This window comes from Eriocheir sinensis, chromosome 31 (genome assembly GCF_024679095.1).
Source record: "Eriocheir sinensis breed Jianghai 21 chromosome 31, ASM2467909v1, whole genome shotgun sequence".
NCBI classification, from domain to species: domain Eukaryota; kingdom Metazoa; phylum Arthropoda; class Malacostraca; order Decapoda; family Varunidae; genus Eriocheir; species Eriocheir sinensis.
The window spans coordinates 18,159,203-18,173,872 of record NC_066539.1 but is presented as its reverse complement, the minus strand read 5'-3'; the positions used below and the strand labels follow the sequence as shown (position 1 = coordinate 18,173,872).

The 14,670-nt window shown below is 43.3% G+C and overlaps 1 protein-coding gene and 1 long non-coding RNA gene across 2 annotated transcripts in view; one reads left to right on the top strand and one right to left on the bottom strand.

Annotated features, from left to right (window-relative positions):
- LOC127005989 (homeobox protein Hox-B2-like) overlaps window positions 1-14,670 on the top strand; it is a 34,148-nt gene that overhangs the window by 2,063 nt on the left and 17,415 nt on the right. Inside the window, exons 2-3 of the mRNA XM_050875473.1 lie at window positions 11,581-11,692; window positions 12,090-12,212. Coding sequence (XP_050731430.1) covers window positions 11,581-11,692; window positions 12,090-12,212 — 235 coding nt within the window. The remainder of the gene's footprint in view (window positions 1-11,580; window positions 11,693-12,089; window positions 12,213-14,670) is intronic.
- LOC127005991 (uncharacterized) overlaps window positions 1-14,670 on the bottom strand; it is a 54,621-nt gene that overhangs the window by 31,243 nt on the left and 8,708 nt on the right. The window lies entirely within an intron of this gene.

Here is a 14,670-nt window from a genome sequence, read left to right as displayed (position 1 = left end):
GGCCGCGAGGCCGCGGCGCCAGCCTTGCGGCCGCCGTGATTTCCGCCACGACAAGCCGAGTTGTTGGGTCAACTTGATGGCATGCAAGCTCTGCCTGGTCATGACCGTTCATAACGCTCGGCCCGAAAAAAATTTTACCGCATCTCACCGATAACTGCTCTATGGTGATCAACAGTTACTTAACACATAAGTGCTTTTACTGCAGCTGCTCATGATGAGGATATTTCAATAGTAGTAATTACAAAAAAATGATTAGTAATAATTATAACAATAATAATAATAATAATAATAATAATAATAATAATAATAATAATAATAATAATAATAATAATAATAATAATAATAATAATAATAATAATAAAAGTAAGGGGTATGGGAAACTGTCTGAGAAGGGAGCATTTATTTCAGATTAATTTCGCCCTAAATGTAGAGGCAGAGCTAAAGTATTCGCTTCTCGGGCAGTGTTTCCCTCACCGCTTACCTACACTCGTTACAATATCTTAACAACACCAATAATAATAATAATAATAATAATAATAATAATAATAATAATAATAATAATAATAATAATAACGATAATAATAATAAAAAACAATAAAAACAATATTATGACTAAACCGTCAATCGAAGATCACCAGTCGCTGGGGGAGTCGTGTTCCCGCGTCGCCACAAGGCCGTGCCTGCGGCATATTTGTTACATACACAATTTTGACGGCGTCACTCAGGCCCGATAGTGCTGCGGAGTCACCGCCCGGGCCTTCCACCATGCCGAAGGATGCCACACTAGTTTCGAAACGCCCCGTCTAAGAAAGGGGCCACTTCCAGTCAAGGACATGCCCCGTCCAACCCCATCCCGCCAAGCCATGAAAATGCCCCGTGCCCCGCCCCGTCCCGCCAAGCAGGCAGGCGTCCACGGGCGCGGATAGCATCGCCAGAAGTAGCAGGAGCAAGATCAAGAGCAGGGGCGGCCAGGGGTCCTGAAGGATGCTACTGCTCCTGCTGCTGCCCCTGCCGCTGCTGCTGCCGCCGGTGCCGCCGCCGCCGCCGCCGACAAACCGCTGTTGCCGTTATTACCATCCAGTACCATTAGCATAATTGCCTTAGCCACCTTCATTACCTCTTTCGTTAGTAACGGCTATGCCTTACAACTAGAACTCGCCCGACAAGCTAAAGCAGAGTGCTATACGATGGCGCCACCACCCACGAACACAACGAAAATTTGTTAAGAGTACAAGGGATTCATTTGCAAATATTACAACTACTACTTCTACTATTACCGCTGCTGCTACTACTACTACTACTACAGTTACTCATGATAATTGCAGTAACGGTAATGATCATGGTGAAGATGATAATAATAGTAATAATAATAATAGTAATAATAATAATAATAATAATAATAATAATAATAATAATAATAATAATAATATTTATAATAACATTAATAGTAATTACTGATATACAATAATAATGAATAAAAGCGGATGTTAATTCCTTCCCGCAGCAGCAGCAGCAGCACCTTCCGCCGCCGCCGCTAGCCGCTGATAATTGAAATCTTCTTCCAATATCCGGCCTCTAATATGCTTCTTATAATTAAACGGCGAGACGCGAAGGCCTTGTGTGTGTGTGTGTGAGAGAGAGAGAGAGAGAGAGAGAGAGAGAGAGAGAGAGAGAGAGAGAGAGAGAGAGAGAGAGAGAGAGAGAGAGAGAGAGAGAGAGAGAGAGAGAGAGAGAGAGAGAGAGAGAGAGAGAGAGAGAGAGAGAGAGAGAGAGAGAGAGAGAGAGAGAGAGAGAGAGAGAGAGAGAGAGAGAGAGAGAGAGAGTGTGTGTGTGTGTGTGTGTATGTGTGTGTATATGTGTGTGTGTGTGTGTGTGTGTGTGTGTGTAGGGGGGGGGGGTATACAAGGCATATACTCGAAACCATCGCTGAGGAAAAAAAATGTTTCACCATTTTTGGGCCCACACACAAATGCTCATAACACCGAATGACGCAACACATCACACCTCAACACACTTTGACGCAGCACTGGAAAACTAAAAGTCATGTCGAAGCCAGACCAATGTTCGCACTCAATTTTTTATAAGTATTCTGTATTATTCCCTGAGTGTTTGATTGGGTGAAAAAAGAAGTTACCTGTTCACGCTATTCATTTGTCCACGTCTGCCCTTTGGAGCCCCGAGCATGATAATATTTTTTCAAATAATAAGGCACCACAATGAACCACAATACTCGATCGCGCTGCGGTAACATAATGGGGAAGCGGCGGCTGACAATATAAAGAGTGGTCAGCTTGCCGGCGCAGTGTTCTGGAGACCCCGGTTCGAAGTCCGACCCACCGCGACAAGCTGACAGTATTCAGTTATAGCCGAGTGGCCGAAGACAGCCAACATGCTGTCCTGATGACCGCCTACCAACCCGGACCCAAGCAAGAATGGCGTCACAATAAAACACTTGCCCGTGCCACTAACGGGCTTGAACCGACCAATAGACCCCATCGAAAAAGCCTATCGGTGCTAAAGACCGAACGTGAAAAAATACACCATCCAACTATAGAAACGAAAAGAACAACTGAATAAGGAACACAGGAGCAAATATGAAAAAAATAGCAAAACATATACGCTGCAATGCACAGAAGGAAGAGAAAGAGGAGGAGGAAAACAAAGGAGGAGGAAAACGGAGGAGGGGAGGAGGAGAAAGAGAAGGATACGGAGATAAAGAGAAATAAGCTGACGAGAACGAAGAACGAGGGCGATGGAAGAGGAGGAAAAGGCAGTGGTGGTTAATATTATAGTCACTAAAGACTAGGTGATACCATACGAAGAGATTAAGGAAGAGAGAGGAAGAGGAACCATTGCGGAAAGGAGGAAGAAGAGGAGGAGGGTAGTGACGGGGGGTGGAGGGGGGCGAGATCACGTGCCGAGGTCAACCACTTCCGGGTCACAAGGGGCTGGGGGCGGCCGTGCATCATTCGGGTGTGTTTAGGTAATTGGCTGGCCAGGTAACGCGATAGGGTGATGGTGGTGGTGATGGTGAGTGGATCGCGGCTCTAACATCCTTTTCTGAGTTATGATTTTGTTTTGTTTTCTATTTATGGTTTGTCTCTCTCTCTCTCTCTCTCTCTCTCTCTCTCTCTCTCTCTCTCTCTCTCTCTCTCTCTCTCTCTCTCTGTGGAACTTTATTCAGGTGTGAGGTGATAATGGCAAGGACACGTGCCGCCCTTCCCTTCACTCCCCACCCCTTCCTCCCCTTTACTCCCTTTCCCTTCCCTTCCCTCCTCTTCCCTTCCTCTCCCTTACCCTATCATCTCCTCTTGTTACCTTCTCATCCTCTCATCCCTTCCGTATTTTACTCTCCTCACCCCCTTCCTTTTCCTTTCCTTTCCTTTCCTTTCCTTCCGTTCCCTTCCGTTCCCTTCCCTTCCCTCTCCTTTCCTTCCATTTCCTTTATTTTCCTCTCCTCTTTTTTTCCTTTCCATTCATTTATTTTCCCTTCGCCTCCCTTTCCTTTCCTTTCTACCTTGCCTCCTCCTCCTCCTCCTATCCACTCTGTCCAACTTTCCCCTTCCCTTTATTTCCCTTTCCCTCTTCCCTTTTCACTAGCTTGTCCTGTCTCTCTCTCCCTCTCCTTTCCCATCTCCTCTCTCATCTATCTCCTACTTTGCCTCCCCCTCCTATTCTCTCCTCCCTTGTTCTCCTCTCCCCTTCATCGTTCTCTTCACTCAGTCACCTTCCCTTGTCATCCTTCTCCATCCCCTTCTCTTCCCATACACCACCACCACGACCACCATTACCCTTCCTCCTCCTCCTCTTCCTTCCTCCTCTCCTGCCCTCTCTCTCTCTTCCCCTCCTCTATTATCCCGTTTAGTCACTCTCTCCCTCTCCCTCCTCTGTTTTTTTTTTCTCCTCGTCAATACTCTCACCATTATCTCTATCATCGCATCATCATCATCATCATCATCACAATCACAATCATCATCATCTTCGTGTTTTCCTTTCTCTATCTTTTTGATCTTATTCTTCGTCTTATTATTTATTTGTTTTCCACTTCCTCCTCGCACACGCACACACACACACACACACACACACACACACACACACACACACACACACACACACACACAACTAATTCGCCTTACATTTATAATCCCTCGCTCACTCCCCCCCTTCCACCCACCCCGCCTCGTCACCATCATTATCATAGTCAGAATCATTAAATTTGTACACTTTTGATCTATTGCCATCTCGGTCAATTCATGAATCACTAACTACACCTCTCACTCTTTCTCTTCTTTTCCCTTCCTTTTCCCTTCCTTTTCTTCGCCTTCCAAGACTCATCCTCTCCTCTTTTACCCCTTTCTATCCCATCCGCGTACTTCCTTTACATTTTTTACATGTACTGAAAAAAAAGACGTAAGAATCTGCAGCAATAAGGTATAAGTTAGATCGAAGTCGAAATAAATGTTGAAATGGTCACTTTTTTATCAATATAGAAACAAGCCGTTCACTAGTCATTTGTTCTGTAAATAGGTTCGCGGGGACACTATCCAGGGCTTAGTTGATATTTACTGTAAAAGGTATCAATTTATTTTTTTAATTTCTGCTGTCTTTTCTTTAATCCTCGGTTGATAAGTCCGTGGCGGCACTGCATGCGAGTTCTGTGTTAAATTTCACCGTAATAACCATCAACACGCGCACCATTATGACTCTTAAAAAATATTTAAATCGAAAATAGATAGCAAACAAGATTTCAGTTCAATTAGTTCTTGAGACATCTCGTTAGTTCCCTCTTGAAATAACTGTAAGTCTCGTTTGATGACCACTGCCACTCATTACTATTAATTATTATTATTATTATTATTATTATTATTATTATTATTATTATTATTATTATTATTATTATTATTAGTGGTAGTAGTAGTAGTAGTAGTAGTAGTAGTAATAGTAGTAGTAGCAGTATTGAGATCTATGAAGGGGCATCAAGGGGAAAACAAATAATATAAATGACATAGTTCTCTCGATGAGCAGACATGGATGCAAGAACAAGACAGACAGAAAAGTAAGAATAAAAATAGAGGAAAAAAACAATATAAGGGGATTAGCTTCTCTATTGTTTAAGTACCGCTGCAAGTATTTAGTTTTCACCAGACACTATTCTCTTCACGTAATATCACCTGTGTTAACATCATTTATACAGCAGACAACGACCCTTTCCGACCCTTTGCACCTTCCCCCATCTTCAGTCCCGCCCTCCTTTGTGCCGCATCGCTAGGGGGCGTGTATAGAGGTATGGCCTGTCTCTTGCCTGTCTGTTTGCCTCTCTCACGCAGTCCATCTAGCAAGCCCATTCCACTCTCACTCTGTAATGGGCTAAAAATGACTGATGATGACTTCTGAATTGAGTCTAAAATAGAGCTTATGAAATATCTGACTTTCTTGTATTATTTCATTTTCATTATTTTTTGGGTCGTGTATATATTATATAGTCCTTTCCTTCCTCCCTCCTCTCCTTACTTTCTCCCTTCCATCTTTCCACTTTTCTCTCTTCCTTCCTTCTTTTCCCCTATCCTTCCTCCTGTTTCACTTATCACTTTTTTATTCCATTATCAAAAAGCACATCTCTCTCTCTCTCTCTCTCTCAAGATATCCACCTTTGAACACAACAAAAATAATAGTTTCCACGTTTAAGATGAAACGCAACATCAAGAGGAAGATTAATTGTTTTGGGAGAGATGTTAGGTCACCGTTTTCTTTGGGTAGTCTCTGTAGGAACTAAATTACATGGTACAGAATAACGACATCTTTTTTAAACGTCGTATTATTATTATTATTAGTAGTAGTAGTAGTATTTATTAACAGTTATGTGGCTTATTTGGCTCTTCAACTCCATATTTGGGACGGAGATATTTAGAAGGGTTGGATTTTCACAGAGTTGTCGACGTATCGCCAACTCAGTCGTAAACGGTTATAGAAAAACAAATAAGAAAACCAACTAACCACGCTTTAAAAATGGGTAAAAAAAAGGACAAATCAGCCACATTTTGTTAATAAAGACGAATATGACGTTTGGTAATTCAGGCGTAAATATGGTCAAGATATGATAAAGACTAACTAGGCCTATATGGTCCCGGGTTGATGCATGGGGAGTTGCTGTTACTTCTTATCATCAGCAGTTGGCTATGTGTACCGGTATATGATAGACGGTGATATAGGCTATTACACAAGTGCGTTATATTCAGCAATTTGTATTGTTTTATTTTTACTATGCGGTTTCACTTGTTTTCTATTTTATTTTATTTTTGTCATTCTCCTACTTAGGTCTTGACAGTTTTTACGTTTGCTTATTATATTTTGTGCATTATATTCATCACTATATGTATACACTTTCTTATTTATCAACTATTTTATTATTTGTTTCCTTTTTCCTTTTTATCATTCTTCTAGTTTGGTCTTGATAGCTTTTACCTGTTTTACGTCGTTTTGGTGTTGTGGCTCGGGGTTTAAGACGGGATGTTGTTTTCTAATGTCACGCAGCGGCACTGGGGTTCGAACCTCCTCGCCGTGAGTCTCCCCATCCATGGCCTGACGCTCTAGCCCAGTGGTTCCCAACGCTCATGCACTCGCGACCCAAAATCTTGAAACCCATACAACCCTCCGATATCAGCAGCCTGTTTTACACATTTTTTTAACGCTAGAGTCTAACCTTTGCACTATGCGAGACTTCAATCTATTTCGGTGGGATTTCAATCAACCATCACCTGGAATATTCTCGCGGTGCCGCCGAAGGATATACAAAACAGGGACAAAGCCTTCATGCAGCATTTCTATCTACATTTTCCGTTTGACAGTGAGCACCGGCGGCTTTGCTCGGCGAGACACTTCAATCCGTTTCTGGCCGGCGCTATTTTCTTCAACTCGCGTTCCCGCCACAAAAAAAAAAAAAAAAAAAAAAAAAGCATCTTATATATATACACATCAACCACACGATCTTCTGCAGGGCCATTCATAGTTTCCGTCAGACACAAAGGAGCGCCTGGGTCGATCGGACGGCGGACACACTGCATCATAAACACCATTCCTAGTCCACTCTGTAAACTTTTTGGGAGCAGCAAGTAGCGGCCTTTTTTTTCATTATTTTTTTATTTTCTTTGTGCCTTTGAGCTGTCTCCTTTGCTGTAAAAAAAAAAATGAGCTGGATGGTCTGGGCACCGTCACCCTGTTCCAGTTACAACAATATGAGCTTTATACCGTAAGGCCGTCTGATCAGCGTCCTCCTGCACCCTGGGAACGAGTATTGTAGCTGCGTGTATACCTTGTGTATTAACTTCGTACAGGAGGGTCTTGTTTTATTCAAGGACTGCGTTCCTATGAGAGTCGCACAGTGGATTTTACCTGAATGAATTTATTGTACGAATACATTGAAAGTCGAGGGGATTGAATATAACTTTAATCTGCTTGTAGGAGTGACATTTTGCGGGCACCTTTTCTATAGGTATAGTAGTAGTTGGTCTGTCACATTGCACCATAGAAAAAAAATAGATCCCCAAGACACTGCACCGCTATTAAGTTTTCTATGGGTGGATCTGGTCCCTCGTGTACAGTGTGGGGCACCTCAAGTCCATTAAGCGTCGACTCCGCCCCGCGCCGCCTCACACATGTTCCCTATCATCCCTAGCTTTTAAATACCTCCAAGACTGCCGTTAAGCCAAATTAATTTATTGTAACTCTCTCTCTCTCTCTCTCTCTCTCTCTCTCTCTCTCTCTCTCTCTCTCTCTCTCTCTCTCTCTCTCTCTCTCTCTCTCTCTCTCTCTCTCTCTCTCTCTCTCTCTCTCTCTCTCTCCTCATGTCATCCACACTTCTCGCTTTCACTATCCCGTGTTTAACTTTGTTCCTTCAACAGTTTTCAGTATCGATGGCTATAGCGCAATCATTTACGTCATAAGAGGTTTATTGGCGTCCTATTAGAAACGCCTCGCGCGGCAGAGTCACGGATGAAAACAAAACAGTCGCTCATTTTGATACTCAGAGCACATATATCAAACGAGGCGAGACGAGGCAGACGAGGGAGAGGGAGCTGGGAAGTGCGGCAGCGTCAGGCAGGTAAAGGTAATTGTTGACACGGAGCGAGTTGTTCATTACGTAACTATTCATTGAGCCGAAAAACCCACTTCACCGCGGCCTATGAGTATAGTCACGGCTCTGAGGATGGAAGGGCCTGCTGGAACGGTACGGTATAGTAGTGTGTGTGTGTGTGTGTGTGTGTGTGTGTGTGTGTGTGTGTGACGCAATAATCTGACTCCAGCATGGCGCCACACACACACACACACACACACACACACACACACACACACACACACACACAGAGCCCGTCGCTTCACGCCCCGCCACTGTTGTCTACACGTAAAGCCAATTAGCGGAGCATCTGCTGAAGACACATAAAAGTTAACGAGACAAAGAAAAGAACGCGAGAGTAATAATGAGAATGGAGAGGAAGGTGGTAATAATAATAATAATAATAATAATAATAATAATAATAATAATAATAATAATAATAATAATAATAATAATAATAATAATAATAATAATAATAATAAAAATAATAATAATGATAATAAAATGATCGTCATCAGTATTATCAAAGACTCTATTCACACACACACACACACACACACACACACACACACACACACACACATAAACACACAACCTTCACCATAGAAAAAAAAAGAGGTAACAATTATAACCGACAATGATAAAACACCCGCTTAAAGTTCACTGATCTGCGGAATCCATCGGAACTCGAGTGTGAATTATTGTTGAAGTTTATATTATCATCATCATCATCATCATCATCACAACCACTTCCATGTGTGCATCCGTGGCGTAATGGTAAGCACACCTATCGATGAATCCGCGGGTCAAGGGTTTGAATCAAGGCCTGGGCAGACGGCGCGCGGTCCACCCAGGTGTTCATTCTCCCAATCGGTTGGTCGATAAATGGGTACCTGGGGAAACCTGGGGAAGGTAACCCGAATGTCACACTGGGTCTGTGTCCCGGGATAATGGGTGCTATATTACCCAATACAGGCTCAGGGGAAAGTGAAACGGAGAGGAGCACTGAGGCCACGCGCAGCTTAAGTGTATATAGCGAACTTTTACTCTGTATATGCAAAGTGAAGTTTAATTGTGGGGAACTTGTTTCAATGTGGCGCAATTCTTTATATTCATCTAGCCATTACAATTTTTCCATTACTTCCACGCCCATTTAATGTATACCTTGGGATAATTTGTTAACTCTTTCCTTTTTGTATGTACAAATCTATATTCATTTTCAACAATCTGGTCGCATATTCCTGAAGTGTGTGAGTGATTGGCACCTCCCGCTGAGCAAAGGATGACGCAAGGGTCGTAGCTCACACACTAACTCAGCAATCCCCTTTTGATTACCCTCAGTGTATTCCCCGACAAGAGTACATTGAATGCCTCACTGCAGCAGATGTAAACAAGCTTAACCTAACTTAACTTTAACTAACTTAGCCTAAACCAGGTCGGATGCTGAATGCCGTAACAATTCAGGAGTATGCAACCTGGTCTAGTCTAGCAGCTCAAAGGCAAAAAAGAAAAAAATAATAATGAGAATAAAAAGCCCGCTAATCACTGCACTTATAAAAAAAAAAAAGTTTAGAAGAGTGGCCAAAAGAAAGGTTAATTACGGGAGGAGCGCTCTCATATCCACATAAATTTCCACGTACACTCCGCTTCCATGCAACAATAAGTTCTGTTTATCTATGCTTTGGTTTATCCACCTTTACGTATTACTGCCTTTTTAAGTACTTTTTCTCTTAATTCTCGGTAAAAATTTGCTTCGGGAGGGTTTGTCAGCCATTCTTCCCCTCAGCCGCCTTAAGAACAGGGAACAGTGGTAGATGGTCCCGCAGGAGTCTATTCCCTCTCCCTTTATTATTTCCTTGTGCCCTAGTTTGAGACCTTCCGTGAGGGGCTTGTAAGTTTTTTTTTCCTCTCAAGTTTAAAGAAATACCTGTCTGTTGAGGCCCCATATGCCACGGACGTAATAATGATAACAACAACAACAACAACAACAACAACAACAACAACAACAATAATAATAATAATAATAATAATAATAATAATAATAATAATAATAATAATAATAATAATAATAATAATAATAATAATAATAATAATAATAATAATAATAATAATAATAATAATAATAATAATAATAATAATAATAAAAATAATAAGCAAATACACTAACCAGTTTCCTAGTGAAGCATTCGACATAATCAGCAATCTTGTTTTATACTTAGCTAAATAGTATGTACATATATCGCGCGCAAGAACCAACACAGACACACACACACACACACACACACACACACACACACACATACACACACACACACACGCCCTGAGAACGTCAACATGTGTGAGGTATTGATGACTCTCTCCGTCTTTGATGATGCGGCTGTGTGTGGTGATGCTGCGTCCCCCGGCCCCAACCCCCTCCCCCTCCCCCTCCCCCACTCCCCCCTCACCCCAGCCCCGCCCCTGACCCACTCTCACACCCTCACCCTCGCCCCCCGCTGCCACACACGTAATTGCTCATCTAATACAACGTGTTTAAGCGACTATTACACATTTGCTGCGGCGGGGACGAGATGAGAGGGGTAGGAAGGGGAAGGGAGAGAGAGAGAGAGAGAGAGAGAGAGAGAGAGAGAGAGAGAGAGACATATGGTATTACGATGCTATAAATCTTAAGCATCAGCCTTTCAACCGCCACTTAACAACGTCTCTCTCTCTCTGTATCTATCTATCTATCTATCTAACCATACATCCAACCATCCATTCATCTATCTTTCAATCTATGTCTCTCACACCAAGAGTCATTTTTACCCCGCAACTAACACGGAATAAAAAAGTACTACAGCATATTCTATGTTATGGGTAGGTACGGTGAACACATACAGACGCTGAATAATCTCTACCTCAAGGCTGCCTCTCGGAGTAACCTAAGGCAGGGCACTCATAGATTCTGTACATTTATATTACCCTATTATCACGGTGGTCAGTCCTCACACACCCAATGCAACGGAGGTCATCATCAATATACGTGGGAGTAGAGGTAGTAGAGGTGACTATGGTGGTGGTAGTAGTAGTATGTGTGTGTACTGATGTAGTGATTATAAGCTGTGTACTAGACTAGAGGAAGGTGGGTAAGGGAGGAAGGGTAAGAGAAGGCGATGAGGGGAAAGTTAGGGAAAGTATGAACCTGAGAAGTGACGGGTAGAAGAAGTAAGGAGCGGAGGGAGGATAAAGAAAGGCGATGAGGGGAAGGTTAGGGAAAGTGTGGATCTAAGAGGTGATGGGTACAGAAGAGGGTAACAGAAGGCAATGAGGGGAAGATTAGGGGAAATATAGACCAGAGACGTGAAAGTTCTATATACTATAAGAAGGGTAATAAAGGTGTGGAGGGTAGGGAGGGCAAGGGAAGGTGCTGAGAGGAAGGATAGGGGAAAGGTAGACCAGAGATGTGATGGATTTCGTGTTTTTTTTCCCAGTGGCGAGGCGGCGGCGGCGGGACAATCGACAGCGGCGCCAGAGGACAACCTTCACCTCAGAGCAGACGCTGAGACTCGAGATGGAGTACCACAGGAACGAGTACATCTCCAGGTAGGCTCACACACACACACACACACACACACACACACACACACACACACACACAGTTTTCCTCTATGTAAAAATAAATTCTCAACTGCATCTACCGTGGCGTGTTAAAAATATAAATAAATGGTAATAGTAGTAGTAGTAGTAGTAGTAGTAGTAGTAGTAGTAGTAGTACAGCAAATATAATAACAAGAATAAGTAAATAAAAAAAATAACCCTTTACTGTTATCATCATCATCATCATCATCATCATCATAATAATAATAATAATAATAATAATAATAATAAACTACAACAAAACTAGATTATCTTTAGCTACAACCACAACCACCACCACCACCACCACCAACAACAACAACAACAACAACACCGTCACCCTCGTCACCCTCCCCCCCAACAGGCCACGGCGATTCGAGTTGGCCGAGTCGCTGGACCTGACGGAGACGCAGATCAAGATATGGTTCCAGAATCGGCGCGCAAAGGACAAGCGGATCGAGAAGGCGCACATGGACCAGCAGTACAGGTAACGTGACGCCCCCGCCTCACCTGTCTTCCTACCTGTATAGCTGTATTGCTGTAGCTACCTGTATTTGAACCCTACTAGATTTGCCCTTTTCTTTCTCCCTTCAGCTATATATCACATTTTATTTTCGTTCTGATGCTGATACAATTATAAACTTTTTTTTAGTGTGGGACTGGATATCGCGAAGGTCTTTTCCTTTTCCTTTCGGTGTTGTTCAGTTACAGCGAAGAAGTATTTTGCAGCACTGCCATGTCGTTTCACCCTCTTCCTGTAAGCCTCCCAGACCTGAACTCAATCCTTCAGTCCACACCAAGAAGCCGTAACCTTCCTTCTTCCTTAACTTACATCCGCTCACCGTCATTTCTCTTCACATAATCTTACAGTCATCCGGTGTCTCCCTTCTTCCTCTTTCCTTCCCGTCTTGTCCTTCCACTCATCATTCTTCACCCCTTCACTAATCAGATGTGACCTTTAAGGATTATGAGTAGGTGAGAGGAAGCGGAGTCACCTGTCCCCACCTATACACCTATATGGGCTGTCTGCTTCCGTCCCGTCCTGGTATCCTCCCTCCTTCCTTCCTTTCTTCCTTGCTTCTTCTTCCTGTCTGCGTCTCGTCCCGTTCCGTTCCGTTCCATCTGTCTCTCAATTTCTCCCCTTCTCTCCTTCTCAAGTTTATTTATTTATTTTTTTCTTTCTTTTTTCTTTCTTTCTTTCCTCCTCGTTTCTTCATGTCTAGGGTCCGTCTCGTTCCGTTCTCTCTCCCTCCTTCCCTCCCTTCTATCTTTCCTTCCTTCCTTTCTTCCTCCTCTCCTTTCTGCCTTCCTTCCTTCCTTCTTTCCTCCCTTCCTTCCTTCCAAATATCTTCCAGTCAGCATCCGCCCCGTCCTATTTCCCTTCCACCTGTTCCCTCTTTCCTTCCTTTCTTCCTCTTTTCTCCTTCCTGTCCACATCCCGTCCGTTCCGTTCTTTCCGTCTCCCACCCTCCCACCCCATCCTTCCTTCCTTCCTTCCTTCCTTCCCTCCCCCTCCCCGGAAGCTGAGGGTTCCTGTCCATTCAGAGGAAGCTCGGGGTCGAGTTTCATGCAGTTCATTATGCTTTTCGGCTGATTTGGAGTCACCTGGCGGAAGGGGCGCGACGTGAGGCCGAACACCTGTGATGAATTGTTGAGACGCTAATCAGGGACTCTATGGGGGAAGCCTTTTATATTTTACTATTCGTTACTTCCTTTCCCCCTTGCTCTTCTATCTCTCCGTTTGCTGAGGCTTTGGTAGAGATTGTGGGTATTGTCATTGCAAGCTTAATGACCCTATTGGTAGTTCTGCACCATGAACGTAAAAAAAAGACTCATGGGGCCGTATTAAAAGACATTTCGCCGCCTAAGAACACATATTTGACAAGGCTTTCGTAGGAGTTGTGGGCATTTCCAGGGGTAGTTTTATGACCCTGGTGGTAGTTTGACCCTTCTTCTGTACCATGAGCCTAAAAGAACACTCATTAGAACCTGATTGATCCCCTCTTTGACCTTTAGAAATAGCCGATGTGAGAAGGGAAAGTGTCTTGTAATACCAGCCATGAGAACCCGACTAAGTTCCTTCGTGGCTCTTGGAAATATCTGTTGTGAGAACCGAAATCGTTTGAGAATACGGACCCTGTCTTCTGTTGATTCTGGAACTGGGATGAAGCCGCGAGGACATATTATTGGGTCTGGGACATGAATCTGTTACCTAAATGCTATGGAATGCGCAGGTCAGGAAACTGATGAACCCTTGAAAGAGCAGATGACATACGTGAAGCTTAAATACCGAGGTTAAGCGCGTCAGTCTGTGTGCGGAAGACGAAACAAAGGATTTAAAGGAAGGGAGGAAAGAAGGCTATTACAAACCAAATTAATCTCACCATTGTCCGTGTCGTGAATTTAACCTGACTGTCCATAGTGAGATACTCTACTTTTATGTAATGCCGTCCGTAAAGAAAACAAAACACGAAAATGCAATGATGAACAGCCTATAGACGACTGACTGAGTGACTGACTGACTAATTGGCTAAGTGGCTGAATGGCTGACTGAATGACTGATTAATGAACTGACTGACTGACTGGCAGACATAGAACGCTTTAATCACAGAAAGACATCACAACCCCATCCTGCCCAGTGTGTGTGTGTGTGTGTGTGTGTGTGTGTGTGTGTGTGTGTGTGTGTGTGTGTGATCTCCCTCCCTCACACCCTTACTCCTTCACCCTGTTATCACCGAACCTATAATCTGATCCGCACACCCAACATCTGTCCACTCCCCACCTTTCATATCGCCTCCCCACCTCCCCCCCCATTCTATAGTTTGTCCATTCCTCCCTCCTTCTCTCCCTCTCTCTACCTTTTTATCCTATCGTTTGTTACCTCCTCCCTTGTCAATACTCTCCCCCTTATTACCTTTCGCTTATTCTCCCTAATACCTCTTAGT